Source organism: Athene cunicularia (genome assembly GCF_003259725.1).
Source record: "Athene cunicularia isolate RWA chromosome 8 unlocalized genomic scaffold, athCun1 chr8_part1, whole genome shotgun sequence".
Lineage (NCBI taxonomy): Eukaryota > Metazoa > Chordata > Aves > Strigiformes > Strigidae > Athene > Athene cunicularia.
Window position 1 is genome coordinate 13,033,438 of NW_020799109.1, and position 16,175 is coordinate 13,049,612.

The 16,175-nt window shown below is 37.4% G+C and overlaps 1 protein-coding gene across 1 annotated transcript in view; it reads right to left on the minus strand.

Annotated features, from left to right (window-relative positions):
- Window positions 1-8,582: 8,582 nt before the first annotated feature.
- Window positions 8,583-16,175, minus strand: part of PIGK (phosphatidylinositol glycan anchor biosynthesis class K) — a 72,152-nt gene continuing 64,559 nt past the window's right edge. The window contains exon 11 of the mRNA XM_026853907.1: window positions 8,583-9,184. Coding sequence (XP_026709708.1) covers window positions 9,068-9,184 — 117 coding nt within the window. The 3' untranslated portion in view covers window positions 8,583-9,067. The remainder of the gene's footprint in view (window positions 9,185-16,175) is intronic.

A 16,175-nucleotide genomic window follows, 5' to 3' on the forward strand; every position in this document is an offset into this window, starting at 1 on the left:
TATCTGGCATATATTGCTCAAATTGATGAACTCTGTCGAACTGATTTACAGATCATTTCTAATGTGACTGCAAGAGATGGTACAGATTACAGGAGGTCCTCTGATGCCACCATACTTTGGTTATTTTATTAGTGATATAATAATAAAAGATCTTGTCATTCTAAAATAGAGCTCTTAGTTTTTCCATTAGTTGAGGGCTGCAGGATATATATGCTAAATGTTTAGTTACGGTATTGTTAAAAACATATCATTTTAAAATAGATTACACTGATCTACTTTTAGTATACAGCAGAAACATGGGGACTTGCCAGACTCTGTTGTGCTCCACGTGCTTGTTTCCTATCTGCAAGACTGTTCAATACCAAGTAGCTCAGATGAAGCATTAAGAATGTGAAGATGAGACATGGGCTAAACTGACACTAAATCTCCTACTTTCTAACAGAGTGAAGCTAAGGATTCTAAATATTCCTTATTCAGTTTCTGTTAATAATAACTCTGTGTTTTTGTTACCCTTACACACATCCAGGCTTTTAAACAAAACAAACCCCAAACTCACATTAGTCTCATCGACCTCCTGTGAAGTTTCAGCAAGTTCCCCCATCTAGCTACAAAAAGTATGAGAGAGTATCTTCTACAAGTAAGTCACACCTGCATATATAAAACTCCCTGCAAAAGGAGTTTGATGGAGCCAAGCAGACAGCAAGTTTTAAATAGGATTGATCACACAGATTTATACAGAATATAAATCCAGTCCAAAAAGCACAAGTTATCAGAGTGCAAAGGAAATGTAAATAATTTTTAAAGTGCTGCAATTTTAATTTACAAATTACTGATGTATTTTTCTATAAAAGCAGTTTTTGAACTACAGCATATCCTGCTACGTTTCAGCCTGAAGTAAAGTTTTATGGCCTACTTATAAACCAAACAGATTTATGAGAGAAAATGCTGTCAGACCTGAGATAAGTAGTACAAACTAGGCACTGCTGCCATTCTCTGGTTTACGCTGTCATCTTATACTCTTCACTGTAATTTGATCGATTCATGATCTTCAGCACGCATCATTTCACATATTAAAAACTGTTGCAAAACAGTGTTTGTTTACAGACATCAGCAATTTTAAGATCTATGTTACTGTAGTTCTGAACTCCTTGCATACCTTACGCTTTTATGCTCGGCTTCATCAGAGTAGCTATTTTTCATCTTGAAGAACCATAGCTCTTCTGCCATGATATGTGCAACTGAAATTGAGAATGGTAAAGAAAAGATCTCTGCAACTAAGAACAGAAAAATTCAACCATTGCCTCTGTTATTTTGGCACAGTGGTTGCAAGCTGCCCAGCTAACAAACAGCATCACGATACACTTTGAGAAAACCCTCCACCCAAATTGTGAAAACACCTCAGAAAGACAAGCTGTTTATTCCTGGGTAAGGACACTGAGCAAAGAGGAGGTTAAGAAACTTACTAAGACCAAGTTACAGCCTTAGAACTAGATTTTTGAGAGATTCAGGTCTGCTGACAGCTACTCCTGGCTCTACCCAGTAGAACACACAATGACAATTCCATGTATTGCATATACACACACACACGCACTTTAAATTGATACAATTCTGCAAGAGGTGCTTACCTGGGTCTTATCCTGCAGTACTTCTCAGGCAACTTCATAGGAAATTAAGTGATTTTTACCCAAAATAAGAAGGCAAGAATGCAATATTCTAAAAATAGTGGGAAAAACATTGGGGGATGGGGTGCAGGGAATCTAAAGAGTAAGGAATAAAAAGCGGTTTGCACTATCTAGCTGTGGTCCCCTGGTATATGAAGATCAAAACCAGGCTGGAGCTGACAGTGGAAAATGTGGCTCAATAGCATTGGCTGTCCTGCAGACATTTCAATATTCTACAAATTGATCACGTGCCACAAAAACTTTGAAAAATTCTGATAATCACCTCTAACTAATGAAAGTTAATTATTTTATTTGATGTGAGGAGATGCAATTTATAGTTCAATTAAAACATAGCTTAGGGATAAAAAAAACATAGTTATACAGTGAAATAGTAAGATAGCAAAGATAGCAAACAAGAAATTATAAGATAGCAAAACGTAGTGCAAGAGAGAATAAAGTACAGAAACCTTACAGGTATTAATACTTCACCTTTCCCGGTGCATCAGTTAATACTGTTCACTTTTAGTTTCTAGATGCCTACTGCAGAAGCACACCTTGCATATCACAAGTATTAAGATTTTATAAGGAGAAAGGAGGAGAAGAAAAAAAAATTAAGGTCAATCTCCTTTAAAAAAAATAGGAAATATGCAAGGGCAAGAGTCTAAAGTGGTGAGAAATTTCTTTGTACTGAAGCAGAAAAGTATAAAACTCAAATTATGTTTTGTAAAATGGCTCTGCTTATGGTAAGTACCATTAAAACTACTAGATTGTTAATGTTTTCTACACTGAAAATAACAACAAAACACAAAATGTCAAATGATACTCTTTGAGTACCATGTGGACAGAGTTTCAGTATCACAGTGGAAACGAAGATGGTGCCTTTATCACGCTGACTGTAGCACAGGCTCCACAGCAAATGCAGATGTGCAGAAAGAGATCATGAACCAGCATCTCCTTCCCTTCTGTGGCAGCCTCCCAGGGGTGCCAGCAAGAGAGCACCCGCTGTCACAGGACACAGGCCTGCCCTGCCAGCAGAAAAGGACTACGTCTGTCGTTGAATACCAGACCAAGCCAGAGAAACTACTCAGCAGGTGGTGAACACAAGGTGTCCTTGTTGACTGTGAGTACTTTGGAAGTTGTCAGGAAGACAGAAAACACGGGAAACAGCAGACAAGCAACCCCAACAACCCAGACAAACAGATGGAAAATTGTAACAACAGAATTAGCAGTCATGAAGAAGATACTTTGGCTAAGGTGTAATACAGCTTTTGTAAGAAAAGTCATGCCTAGCAAATCCAGAATTCTTCAAAGTTCTCTGAAGCAAGTGGAGAAGAAGATCCAGGTGATGAATCCACTTGGAATTCCACAACTGGTTTTGCAAGGTGTCCCTTAAAAGACTTCCAAAGAAGCTATCTTACCACAGGTTAAAAGAGAAGATCCTCACCTATGGAACTCATCTGAGCACAGGAAATAAGGCTAAGAGGATGCATCATCAGCCTAAGGCTACAAGTAGATTTCCACAGGAAAATGTCACAATATATTTTCTCTGTTTTTCTGTACTTATCCCTTGGCATCTACCATAGGTAACTCCTAGCCACTGGATACATGTGCTAGACTGTCTAAAAAAAGAGGTAAATAAAAAATAGAAAAAAAGGTATTGTACCCAATGAACATCAACTTGTACACTGGAGCCCAGTTACAGTCTTGCCATACTGACAATGTGCCAGGCAGCCACAAGAATCAACAGTAACTGCATTCTCATCTTACTGAAAGAGATGTCAAAGCATCTAGCTCAGATTGAGACCAAGACTGGACCCTTTTTAACAGCCAAGGAAAGTAATCTTAGTAGTTTGGTTTCTCAGAACAGGTTTATCTCCTTTAGGAGATGCCTAGCAATATTTAATCTGCCATAACCCAGACAACTGTTAAGATAACATCCGTAGCTTTTAGGACACTAGATACTTCTTGAAGTACAGGAAAGATAAAGGGAATAATGTATATTTAGCAATGTGTTTTATAACTTTGCTGACCTTACTTTGGTTATCAGATCAGTCAAAGCATATTACTTAGGTTCCAAACATACAGTATGATGTTAGTCTGTTAACAGTAAAAGGAAGGGAATTCTGAAGGGAATCATTTGGTGGGGATGAGTTTAAGGCAAGAATTTAGGTTAGGTTTTATGTTTTAGCAAAAAAGGCAAAAGTGAACAGATTTATAACCTCTGAGGATCTGCTTTCCCCCATTGCACCCTTGCTGTAACCAAGCTGTATGCGAAGCCTGAACTGAAAGAGGTTACAGGTATTCTGTGGGACTGTTCATTTGTGTTGGACAATACTGGAACATTTCCCAATATAGCAAAATTTTTTTTAATAATGGCTATACATCTGTAGATGAGCATTACATGAAACACTAAAAAGCTATTCCTTGTCACTCCACTGCAAATGATATCGCAGAGAAAGAGCAGATATACAGAAATGAGCAACAAAAGCAAGTGCAGAAAACCTGTACACACACATACACACACACACACACACACAAATCAAAGATAGGGACCTTGCCTTTTACCATTTAAAAAATACAAAAACTGTTATGCTCATTATTGTACAGAAGTGTTGAAGTGATGGCTGAGAAAAGGTTTTGTGGCACATGTGATCGATCTGTAGAATATTGAAACGAAACTTCTGCCGGACAGCCATTGTGACTGAGCCACGACTTTCTACTCTGTCAGCTCCAACCTGGCTTCGATCTTCCTAATCCAGGGGAATATAACTAGATGGTTGAGAAGACACTGCTATTTTCTGTAGTTCATAACTTTATGGATGATTAGTCTCTTGGGTGAAATATTTTATGCTCGTCCTCAGTCCAAATGTGAATTAGTCTGGAAGCATGGTAAGATTCCACCAGGTCACACACAGCTCTGACACAGACAGAGCTGGAAGATCTGCACACAGGGACACCAAGTTTGCTGCTGCCACCAATCACTGGCCCCATAATGTACCGTAGACAAAGGGTTGTCTTCTCTCCAAATGCCACAGACTCTGAAATACACCATTCCCACTTCATTAATTGCCTTCCACTTAATCTATTTTTATGAAGTCCATATAATCCTGAACTTGTAGAAGCTTTTCAGCTCGCAAGACAACATACTGGATCAAATCTATTTACCAGCAACTGGCAGCATCTCATTTCCCCATCTATATTGAAGGGATAATTGGCTCAGTTTTTCTAAGTCTTCAGCCCAGAAACTTCTTTTTATTCCTCCCCTCTAAGCATCCATCGGAGAAGAGAAAGAAGCAGCTCTCAAGCTTCAAAAAAACCTTGAATGACATGCTGTTGCTGTCAGGATTGCCAGGGCTGCAGACTTCACTTGTCTGTCTCAGTGGGACAAGTTAGTCCTCCAAAACTCTTTCTACAGGAATAAAGTACAACACCTCCCTGTCCTTATCACTTCGCAAATCCTCTCCATGCATGATAAATTCATGGCTGAATCTGGTCTTTGTTCCTTCACAAATCACTAATTTAGTACTATGTGCAACACAGCCCTGCTTTAGCATGTGATGGTGCCCACCTGAAGGCACATTAGGCCATGAGATCCATTCACTTCCAGTACGTTTCATGGATGTGGTACCAAAGAATGGACATCCCTTGACTGCTGAAACAAGAGATGGAAATGGGCTAAATTTGCAGACACTCAGCAACAGAATTAGAACCAGATTACATTTGCTTTTCTATAATCAGTAATGGAGACCAGCTTTTAGGGGGAAACAACTGGGGGGAAAAAAAAAAAAAAGTCCACTCTCTAGATGCACTATCACTAATGATATTTGTGAAGATACTTTTGAACAGTCTATGATCTTTGTTTATACTAAGATGACAGCATTTTCATGGTGAGAGTCACATAAATATAAAGAGATTCAGCTGGCATAGACCAATGAAACGCTGATTGTCTCATCACTGCTCAGTCTTCTTCACTGACTTCTGTAGGAATCTCACTTTTCAGTCTGTTACAGAAGCGTAGCTGAAAGGCATACAGTTGTGTAAACATTTAGGCATGGTCATACAGAACAGCGTTCTCAAATGTGTACTGCATTTCACAGTTCAGAAATCAAATGAAGTGCAGAAAAATGAAAGAATGTGTGAGTATAAACCCCTACACTTAACTTACCATTTCTTCAGTTCAGTAACAGTAATGCACTTCAATATGTGATCGTGAAAGAGAGCTGAAAAACTGAAATGAAACAACTTAAATTTTTATCATCCATGAGCATTCGAAACAGTGTCTATGAAACCCATTGTAAGACCTGTCAATGCAGTTACACAGTACAGACATGTACATACAGTATTTTGCAAGCATAGCATACTTGGTTCACAGACTTAATTATGTGGACTTAAAATGCTGACATTTTTCTGCTCTAGAAGTTTCTATGCAAAGAAACATCAAGAAACCGCCATCTGGCTTGTTTTCTGGGTTCCATTATAAAGATAATCTGTGCACAATGGAGGAAGCATCTATACTGCACAAGCAAACTGTTTGCCCTGTAAAACACAAATGGTTTGTGAGTGAGAATGAGCAGGCTGGTTCCCAGAGCTCAGATACCAAACTGAGTTTGAAGGGCTTTCAGGGAAAATTAAAAGATTACTAACTTCAAATAAATAAGCAAACAAACAAAACACATTTACAGACTTTTTTTTTTTTACATTCTTTGACATTTCTATACTTCCTTTCAGATTAAAACTATTCAAGGAATAAAAGTTAGCACAGTATAGAAAATACTGTCTTGTAAGTGTAGCACAGGCAACTTTATGGTGACACTGAGAACAATCTATTTCAACTCCTCACTTTGTGCATATAAAAATGTTAGAAATGCCTGAAGCATAGTTTGCTGCATTCCAGTCAAACTGTTGTTCTCTCTTCAAATTAATCACCTTCACAGGCACACTTACTGAGTACTTCTATTCATAAATTGCATTTTAATAACCCACCTAATTGCCTCCTCTTCCCCAAGCAGATAAGCTTTTAAAAAGACAGCATCTTTGGTATCTTATGCTACTTCCAAAATTCAGCTGAGTTCTGTAGATGTTTCTATCACTTCCTGCAAAAGGTGGCTGAAAGAGGGAAAGAGAAAAATTGAGTAAGGCCTCAGGAGTCTGAGTAAGTGTAACTGCGACTGAAGCAAGGCACAAAGCTCTATCAACTTCATTTTTGCCACCTTTTTAAAGTGTGATAACTTGCCCATAAAATAAATAATTAAAAACATTCATTACAATTGAAAAACAGTATCAAAGGCTGAATTAAAAAAAAAAATGAAAGCTAAGCAAATCCTGTAAGAAATTCTGTAGGATTCATTTCTATACTGTGTCTCTGCATTTCCCTGAAGTCTCTCTACCACAGATTGTAGATGAGTGTTGCACTACAAATAGCTGAGGGTGGGGCAGGGAAAGTTTTTCCAATATTAAGAAAAGTCACCATTGTATCAGATTTTGGATACAAAGTCATTGCTTACGAAGGGTGCTATCCTAAAAACCAACCCCAAAACCCAACACACTGAGGAGATCCAGAGATCCAGCACTAGAATGCTGCTCTGAGCTGTTCCATCTCCGAGGGAGGCACTTCCAGCAACCAGAGCTTTCATCTCAATTCACATTAAGTTGCATTGTTGGCAGGCAATACCTGCCCATCAGTTACACAAAAACTTCTCATCAGCAAACTTGGAAGAAATCTAGTATTATTTATCACAGGATATCTGTTTACCGAACTGTAAAGACAGTGGTGTAGGAATGCTTTTGTTTTAAATAGAGATTAATTCCTATTCCTGGTGCTTAGCGCATGCTACTAAAAACAATTCCCACTGTTCACAGAAAAAGCGCAACAATGAGTGTAACAGGCAAGTGTTTATCTTCTGATAAGGGATCATTCTGTACCTTTATCCTCTCCAAGCCTAGAAGATGTATGGAGAATAAAAAATAAGGTTTTAATGCTCAAGAGATGTACTACATTGCTGGTTTTATTGTTCTCAGCCCTTAAAAACAGCTGGAAGCCTCAATGGCTGCCTTCTCTGTAGCCCTCCCTCGCAGTGTATTCGTACAGCTCTGACAAGTTCACTATCCCTAACCCAAGGCTATGATTCCACAATCAATCTGAAAGAGAAGAAAAAAGGACAACAAAAATGTTTATGTGCTCAGATTTGTATGTTCTGTGCAATATGAAAATGCTCAATGACATTCTAAGAAAAATATATTAGCTCTGATATTATGTGTGAATACAGATAATTCCTAATAACTTTTAGAGATATGTATCTAGCACTTACATGATGTGTACATGGTGTAAGCTTTATTATGATTAAGCTAGAGGGCAGGTTCCAAAAGCAAGCTGCAAAAGCTTCTCCTTGCTGACAGACTTGTTTCTATACATGCACAAATTTGGTCTTCTCTTCACTAATATCAGTATATTATACAGATAAAACCCTTTCAACATACATTCATCAATGTATTATACAGACAAAACCCTTTTAGCATACATTCATCAGTAAATGTCCAAGAAGAACAAATCAATATGCCAAAACAGAATTTACAAAACCTAGGTGATAAAGCTCATTTTTCCAAGGGCTCAGAAACTAAGAATACAGTAGTACAATTTATAACATTTTTCATCCTGATGCCAGAGTCGATTTTCTTCTGTGTAAAAATCCAGTGCACTGAAAATGCTGAAAGCATCCAACTCCATATCATATAGAGTGAAAATACACCACCTATAAAGAGTTTTAATGGACACAGTGAAGTCACAGTTTCACCTTTTTTTGGTATTTTTTGAAGTAGAGTCAGTGAGGTCATTCCTAGACTCAAAACTGCCTAAGTTGAAAGGACTGATCTAAAGGTTGTACTTAACAGGGAAGAAAAAAGGAAAAGAAAAAAAAATCAATATATTCTAGAGTATTTTTATTTTTGTGAAGAAAGCTTTCAATATGTCATGCCAAAGTCTGTAAAGTAGCTTAAGTTTTTATTGATAAAATGACATCTTAAATAATGTTCTGCCCAATGTCTAGTTCTTTAGTGATAGGCTGACTACTTCTAAGATTTACTATGAAATACAGTGAAAAAAATAGCCCATTTACAATTCACAATCAACCTCAGAAATACTGTTCCTGTGTTTAGGTCCCTCTTTTTTAAGTTTAACCAGAAAGAAAAATTGCTCTGAAAAGCATTAAAATATGTTTAAACATGACAAAGTAAAACAAGAGTCTAACATTAAAAACATTTGTTAAGACTCTTCAGAGAAAGGGGCAGAAGAGATGACTTCAGAAGAACCTTCAAAAGTGAAATCTCAACACTTTTTCACTACAACCATAACACACATACAGAACGGGATGACACCAGTGAATCCAAAGTAGCAGTCATCCTGCTCAAATTCAGAAGATGTGTTTCATGTGCTTGATTCCATATGTTTTGAAGAAAACCATGATGATCAATGCCCAGAGTCCTAAAATAAATCCTCCAGGAGGATGCCAGTCCTTTTGTTTTGGTTTCTGAAAAAAAGAAAAACCAAACAAAGAGAAAAACAGAATTCATACTCAGTTTTCACATTAAACAGGCACTGTGTTTATCAAGGGGAAAAAAAAAAAAAAAATCCCTGCAGTAGAGAAAAATACCAATAAGCTGTATTTCTTCATAAAGTAGAAGCATCTTTCCTCTTGATGTGGTAGAAAGGCCGATGGGAGGTGAGCTGCCACTCAAGCAGGGAGGTTAAGTACCACAAGCATGCCACTAGAACTGTGCCTGAGACACCACTTTGATGGTGTGCACCAGCATTGTGGGACGTGTTCAAACTCATTGTTTGTACAGAATTTCTCATATCTGGTCTCATGTCAATACAAGAGAAAAATGCTGTGAGTATGAAAAACAATTCCTACAAGTGAAAATGTGAAAAAGAAAAGATGGTGTTGCTTTTCCAGTACCTAGAATGTTTTCTACAGGTCCTTTTGTACTCAGAATTATGTGAATAAACAGATATCTAACCACATAAAAAGATAAGATTCATTATTACAGGAATATCATAAACCAAAATAGGATTGTTTTTAATGTCAATCACATTTCCCAAGGGCCTCATTGAGTCTAACTGCCTTTCTTTAATGTAGGAATATATTCTGCAATTCAAATACTTGTCCCTTCAACAACTTTTTCATCTTCAGTAAAAAGCAATACACTGCCATTTGTTTAGGCCTTTTCTATCTCACACTTAGCAGTAAGACAAGATAAAACTTGTCTGTCCTCTTCCTCCTCTTATTTAAAAAAAATGTAGTTACTCCATATTCAGTGAGAAATAGATTGTAGAAGAGCTGCTATGTGCCCCAAGATCTGTCTCGGGCTAAGAATAAGGTGAAGCTATATGAATGCAAAATTTTAGTTAAGACTATCATAACAAAAATATCAGAATTACAGTATTTAGAAGCATAACTCAGTCCCTTGTGCCTGTGCTTACTCTTGCCCTCAGCAGGTATGTTTTACAGATCTTCTAGGAAGAGAGATGATTTACTATTACAATAATAAATACTGAAGTGCTTGCTGAGCTTTTTATTCCTGCCTTGGTGAAAGACTTGCACTATTTTGTCCCTGTATAGAATGAGACACAAGGGGCCCAGAGTATTTTGGTTTTGTTGCATCTAAGTCAAATTTAAAATTTTCTTCCTGCCATGTGAGTAACTATTACAAAAGATGGTACTGTTTCAATTTCTGCATTAATCTGTGTATGGAAGCTGGTCGTTCTCCACTAGATGTACCAGGTGGCTGGTGAACTTTAATGCAATAAGGAACAGTTTGCAGCGTCTGTTATTTCAAAACAGCTTTCCTATCAACAGGAAAACAATGTTTGTTGATTGCTCAGCTCCCATTTTCTAAGCTACATAGTTTTAGCTTTAGGATTTTTCTTTAAGTACCATGTTTGTAATTAAAACTATAACAAATAGTTTTGTCACTTGAGACACCTGAAGAACCTGGCATTCTGAAATATTAATGATTTTACTCTGATACAGGAATCACAGAACCAGCATTATAATTTACATTAACAACAACAAAACCAAAGATATGAGCAGAGCTGGTGTCTATATATGCAAACCACCCAATTTCCTAAGAAGCACTCAGCAGCTGCAGTGTACTTGCTGTTGGTAATCTGCCACCTCGCTGATATTCACAACCACACATCTCCATATAAACATCTCAGAAAATCAAGTCTGCATGTTCAAAAAGGCTGCCAGCACACCTCGCTTCTGAAAGTAACAGCTCATGACACTTCTCCACACAAAGGAACTTTCTTGTTTAAATCCTCCTAATTAACCCGTAACTTCGTATGCATATTGCAGTGCCTGTTTCATCAATCTCTTTGTACTATCAATCTTTCCCTTCTTGGATCTCAGACAAATTCCTTACCACAAAGTGGCACCTGACCCTTCTAGACAAATGACTTCAATTTGCAGACAGTGAGACTAAAAGCCTCTCTCTCCTATTTTGTAGAGAACACGTAATTTAATTTCTTTAAAGAATTTATATGAATAAATATTTATAAGGTGATCTATGAGTATGGTTTTACATTTTGTCATGCCATGTACTGAAGCCTCAATGGAATTCCACAAGGAAAAGGAGACCAGAGCAGCTGTGGCTCCACGCTGGGAAATCAAGGACATACATACAGTAGGTTTAAAGCCATGGGATGCAACATGAAAATTTGTTAAAATGTGAAATATTAAAACCATGAAAAAATACATATGAAGCCATACAAGAGCTACATACTTAGTAAACTTAAAACTAAATTATCTTGATGGGAAAGATTTACAAACCCAGAAACTGAAATCTACACATAAATATTAAGCCACAATAAAAGGGCAAAGAGATGCAACTCTGTTGTACATCTGTAAGTCAATACTGAGGTTAATTGAGCACAAAATTATACTGAAATATGCCAGTATTTTCCACTAGGGGCATACAGACATCAAAACCTTATGAATACCTAAAACTGGATTATACAGATTCATGTTTAAACCTACAAAGTATATCTGGAAGAGCTGAAATATGTAATTTTCTTTAAATTAACTTGATCATAGATTCCCAAGAAAGTTCACTACTGAATTAAAAATGTAATTAGCTGTCTAACTGAGAATTTCATCCTTCTAAAATCATAACAAATACAATATAGAAAACTTCAGTAACAAATCTTTGTCCAGCTGGGCACATCAGCTAAGCAGCAAATAGCACTGAAGTTCCTTTACAAAAAGCTTCATTTTGCGCCTGTGAATCACACCCATTTACACATAAGATGGAGTCTGTTTCCATAAATTATGTCAGCAAATTGTACTTGTAACATAGGCTGGCAGAGAGCTTTCAGCCGGCACCATTGTAACTGCAAACCCAGCAATTCTTTGCTCTTGGCACAGCTGTGTCGCTGCCAAAAGCGCTGCCAGTGTACCTATGCCAGCGAGGAAGCGCGGATCGCTCCGAGCTGTCAGAGCTACGCCAGCAGCGCTGTGTAATGAAGTCGGAGGCCAAGGCAGAATGTCCTTCTAAACACATACGTTCCTCTCAGCTGTACTGCTGCAGAAGCTGCTTTGACTATTTTGTGCAGGCAGGCGGAAAGAGTCACATAGATCTCTCCTAATGGGAAAAACTATTAAAGTAAGCAAGAATCACTTTAACAGCAGATGAAAAAGTTTTCTTTTTAGACCTACATACTAGAAAAAGATTTAGAGAAGACAGAATTTCTTTCTATGCTTATACAGTGGCTATAAGCAATCCCTAGATAAACTATCCCTTTATATCAATTTTAGGACTGATCAGAAAGCATTAGTGAATCTAAAGTTTTCACAGAGTTCTAAAAAAAAAAAAAAAAAAAAATCAGTATTTTTCATGTGAACATTGCCTAGTTCAGAGTCTTATTCCAGCAAATTTCTGTGAAAGTCGGGCACATTTTCTCACTTGCAAGAAAATGCAACATGGACAAAAAAAATGTTGTGTTGCAGTCTTTTAATTTGCAATTAATTATGTATCTTCATTATGCCTAAATTGATGTGAGAATGTGTACTATTAAAAGACTATAGATTGGTTGCAGTAATTACAAATGATGCATAACTTTCTCATATTTGGGACTGATATGGAGGAGCAGAGATAACAGCTCTTTTGGCTCAAGTTATTCTGAATTTCACTGTTGTAGCAGACCCACCTAAGAACTCAGCATACCAAGTCCTACTTATGTAACTGACATACTAGGTTTTGTGATCTACACCACAATACAACCCCATTATAAACGCCCTCTTTATCTCTACAACAGCAGCAGTAACACATTGGTGAAATGCACGTATAAAATGGTACAGTGTGTCATGAACAAATACATTTAGCAGCTTAAGGGCTAGTCATTATCGAATTGCTGGAGATTCCAAATTAAAAAGATAGGTAGCTAAGCAACAGCAAGCTTCCTCCTGTGAACAGTTTTCTGTTGTATGCTCTCCAGTTCTGGTAGACTCATTATCCTGTGGAACTTAAAAACAGTTAACAGAGTTGCTCCAAGTACTGTAATTAAGAAGAGGATAAAACAGTGTATTTTCAGACTGGATGGGTCTGTAGGGACCCAAATGGAAAGTATCCAAGACTTTCAACGAAGGTGTTTCATAACACATGCAATACTTGTTACTGCAATTAAAATTAGTTTTATGCTAAAAATAATAAAAAAGTATTAAAGCTGAAATGATAATTAAGATTAAGAATGGTTTAATTTTTAAATGTTACATCAGAACAGGAATAAGATTTAAACCATCATGTATTAACATTTCACATAGAAAGCTCTGTGTTAAATATCATTGTAATCCAACTCTACAGTCTTCTAACAGAACTCTTTGCATTAGTGTCCTCAATAAGGACATTCATACAGAAAGCTTTGGGTTAAACCCAGAATCCAGGTGATAGAGTCAGTGCATACAGCCAGGAATAGAGTAATTCCCAAGTGGAAAACCAATACACAAATTCTTCAGTCTCCTCTTATTCCAAACAGAGCTTTAAAAGAGTGGGCAAAACCTTAAAAATGAATGTGCACATCACCCTTGTTATGGGGGATGTTCTTCCCAACCTAAGGCAGATAGTGTCTGTTTGTACCAGGAGTGCAAAATATCCATATGTAACTGCACAAAAATAAAACATTCTAAATGCTGTGTTCCAACAAGTCCATTAAAGTGGCAGCTATCATATTTCAAATTAATCCCTGCTTAATTCTCTCTGGAGTTTCAGTGCAGAGCACCATGTACCCAGTTTTGTCCTATTTATTACACATGTGGTATAAAATATCACCCCGGGTTCTGGGGCTGCCTGGCAGACAGCAGCAGTGACGGCACTGGGGGGAAATCCTGTGCATGTCCCTCTGTGGAGTTCTCCACCTCTACTAATCTTGGGGTGAGCAAACACTCGCAGGGAAGTGAAGTACGCTCGCTGCCTGTCTGTGTGGTACTTGCCATCATTACTAGATCACTGAGGTGAATTTGGTGTATTTTGGGGTGTAAATTTCCAAGTTTTCTTCTTGGTCGTTCTCCATTTAACTGAACATTTCTATTTCTTCCATTGCAATACTAAAGGTTTTCTTTCTTGATTCTCAAGATACTTAATTGTATGTTAAGATCTGTGTTAAAGACCAGTATTGAAATTTGAAAAAAGAAAGATTCACATTTCAAAATGGGTCCGTGAAAACCAAAGCCAACTTCAGATCCAAAACTGAAACAACCTGCGCCTGCTTCTCATCACATTTAAAAAACCCACTGGTCTCAAACTGAAGGATCAGGAAACTCCTCAGAAAAGCCAAATTCTGTTATGTGGTGTACTGTGCCATGAGCACATTACCTGTTTCCAAGAGGCACTCCACAACAATTCGGGTTTACTCGCAATTTAAAATTTCAAACTGAGTAATCCTCTCAATTCTTACAACAAAGCACATGACAAAGTTTAATTTCAGAATGAATTTATATGTATCACAAGCGAATCACAGCATAAAGTATGTCCTCAAAGCTTTTAGTGGAAGTGTGCACTTTAATTTGTCAGTTACAGTTTGGATTTGGAGTCCTTGCAGGGGAGGTGGGAGAAATCAAGGAACTCCAGCCATCTAGTAATAGTTTAATCCTCTTTTGTGCCCACAGCAAGATTAAAGTAATAAGAGAACTCCAGCATAAATGGTGCCTGTTAATCTGCAAAACAATTGAAAGCACTTTTGTCTAATCTCCCAGGTTTTATTTATTAACCACAGTGCTATGATTACTGATATCTCCAATATTAATAAAATAATGAAGAAAGTTCACTCATCAACAACAAAAACTCATGAAGGATATGGGAAAGAACAGCAGTTAAACTAAATTACCATATCAATGCCAACAACTGCATTTCAAATATTTACTTTGAAAACTGTATAATCACCGTAATATAAACTACAATACTGTTACGATAGCTTTAGTTTTTAATTTCCTTCTAAAATATGTAATCTATAAGGGCTTTTTAGAAACGAACTACGTATTATTCTCTACTTTCAGTGGTATCTCTCAGCATTTCATAGCACTTTAAAGTGCTTTTAGCAGTTTAACAATTATTCATTAATCTTCCAACCTGTGACACAATACATAATATACTTCTTCTAATCAAAGGGAGCTTTCCCAGCACCTGGGACCCAGTGCAGTTTAATTCCTGGACAAGCCAGTGCTCAGATGAATGATGCCCACCTGGCAAACACAATAGAGACTGTACCAGGGGGCCTCCAAACCAAGGCATGTGATGTGCTCCATCCAAAGCTAACACACCCATCTCTGTACTGGCAGCAGTAACCACTCGTATCTGCCTTCGACAGCCTGGCAGAGCAGAGCCCTTACTTCTGCTGAGGTACAAGGGCTGAGCTCTTACCTGCTCAGCTACCACTGAGTTACATTACAGAACTCAGTATGCTTTAGGGCAGAGGTGAAAAAAGTCACAATATAAAGTTGTATTCAGAAGAAAACCCGACAACCCAACTACATCTATTTAAAGTATAGTAAACAAACTATTTTTTAAATTATAATCAAATTCATACTCTTAGATGAAGCCATGACCATGATTTTTCACAAAAGGGCAACTAAATCCACAGCAAATACATGAGTTACATTCCCAAACACAAAGCTTCATGCCAACTGAAGCATGCAAAATAAAAGATGAGAAGCTTAATTAAGTAGACTTGCTATTCAAAACTTGGCCACCACTACCTTGAGAAGCATCCTTTTTTTAAAATGTTTATATTTAGTTAAACAAGATGAGGATTATTAGCAGAAACAAGACTAAAGGCATTCAGTGCACAGTGCCATGCCACAAATGGAGAGAGAAACTCCTTGAGAACCTTACACTGGAGGGGGTCAGAAAATGGCAAAAATATTCACTAGTGAGGCAGACAGACCTCAGTGGAGAGGACCTCTAAATATGATCAGATATAAAAAGCAGCTTGCTGCTACCGCAACTTTGGGTTAAGCAAACAGCAAC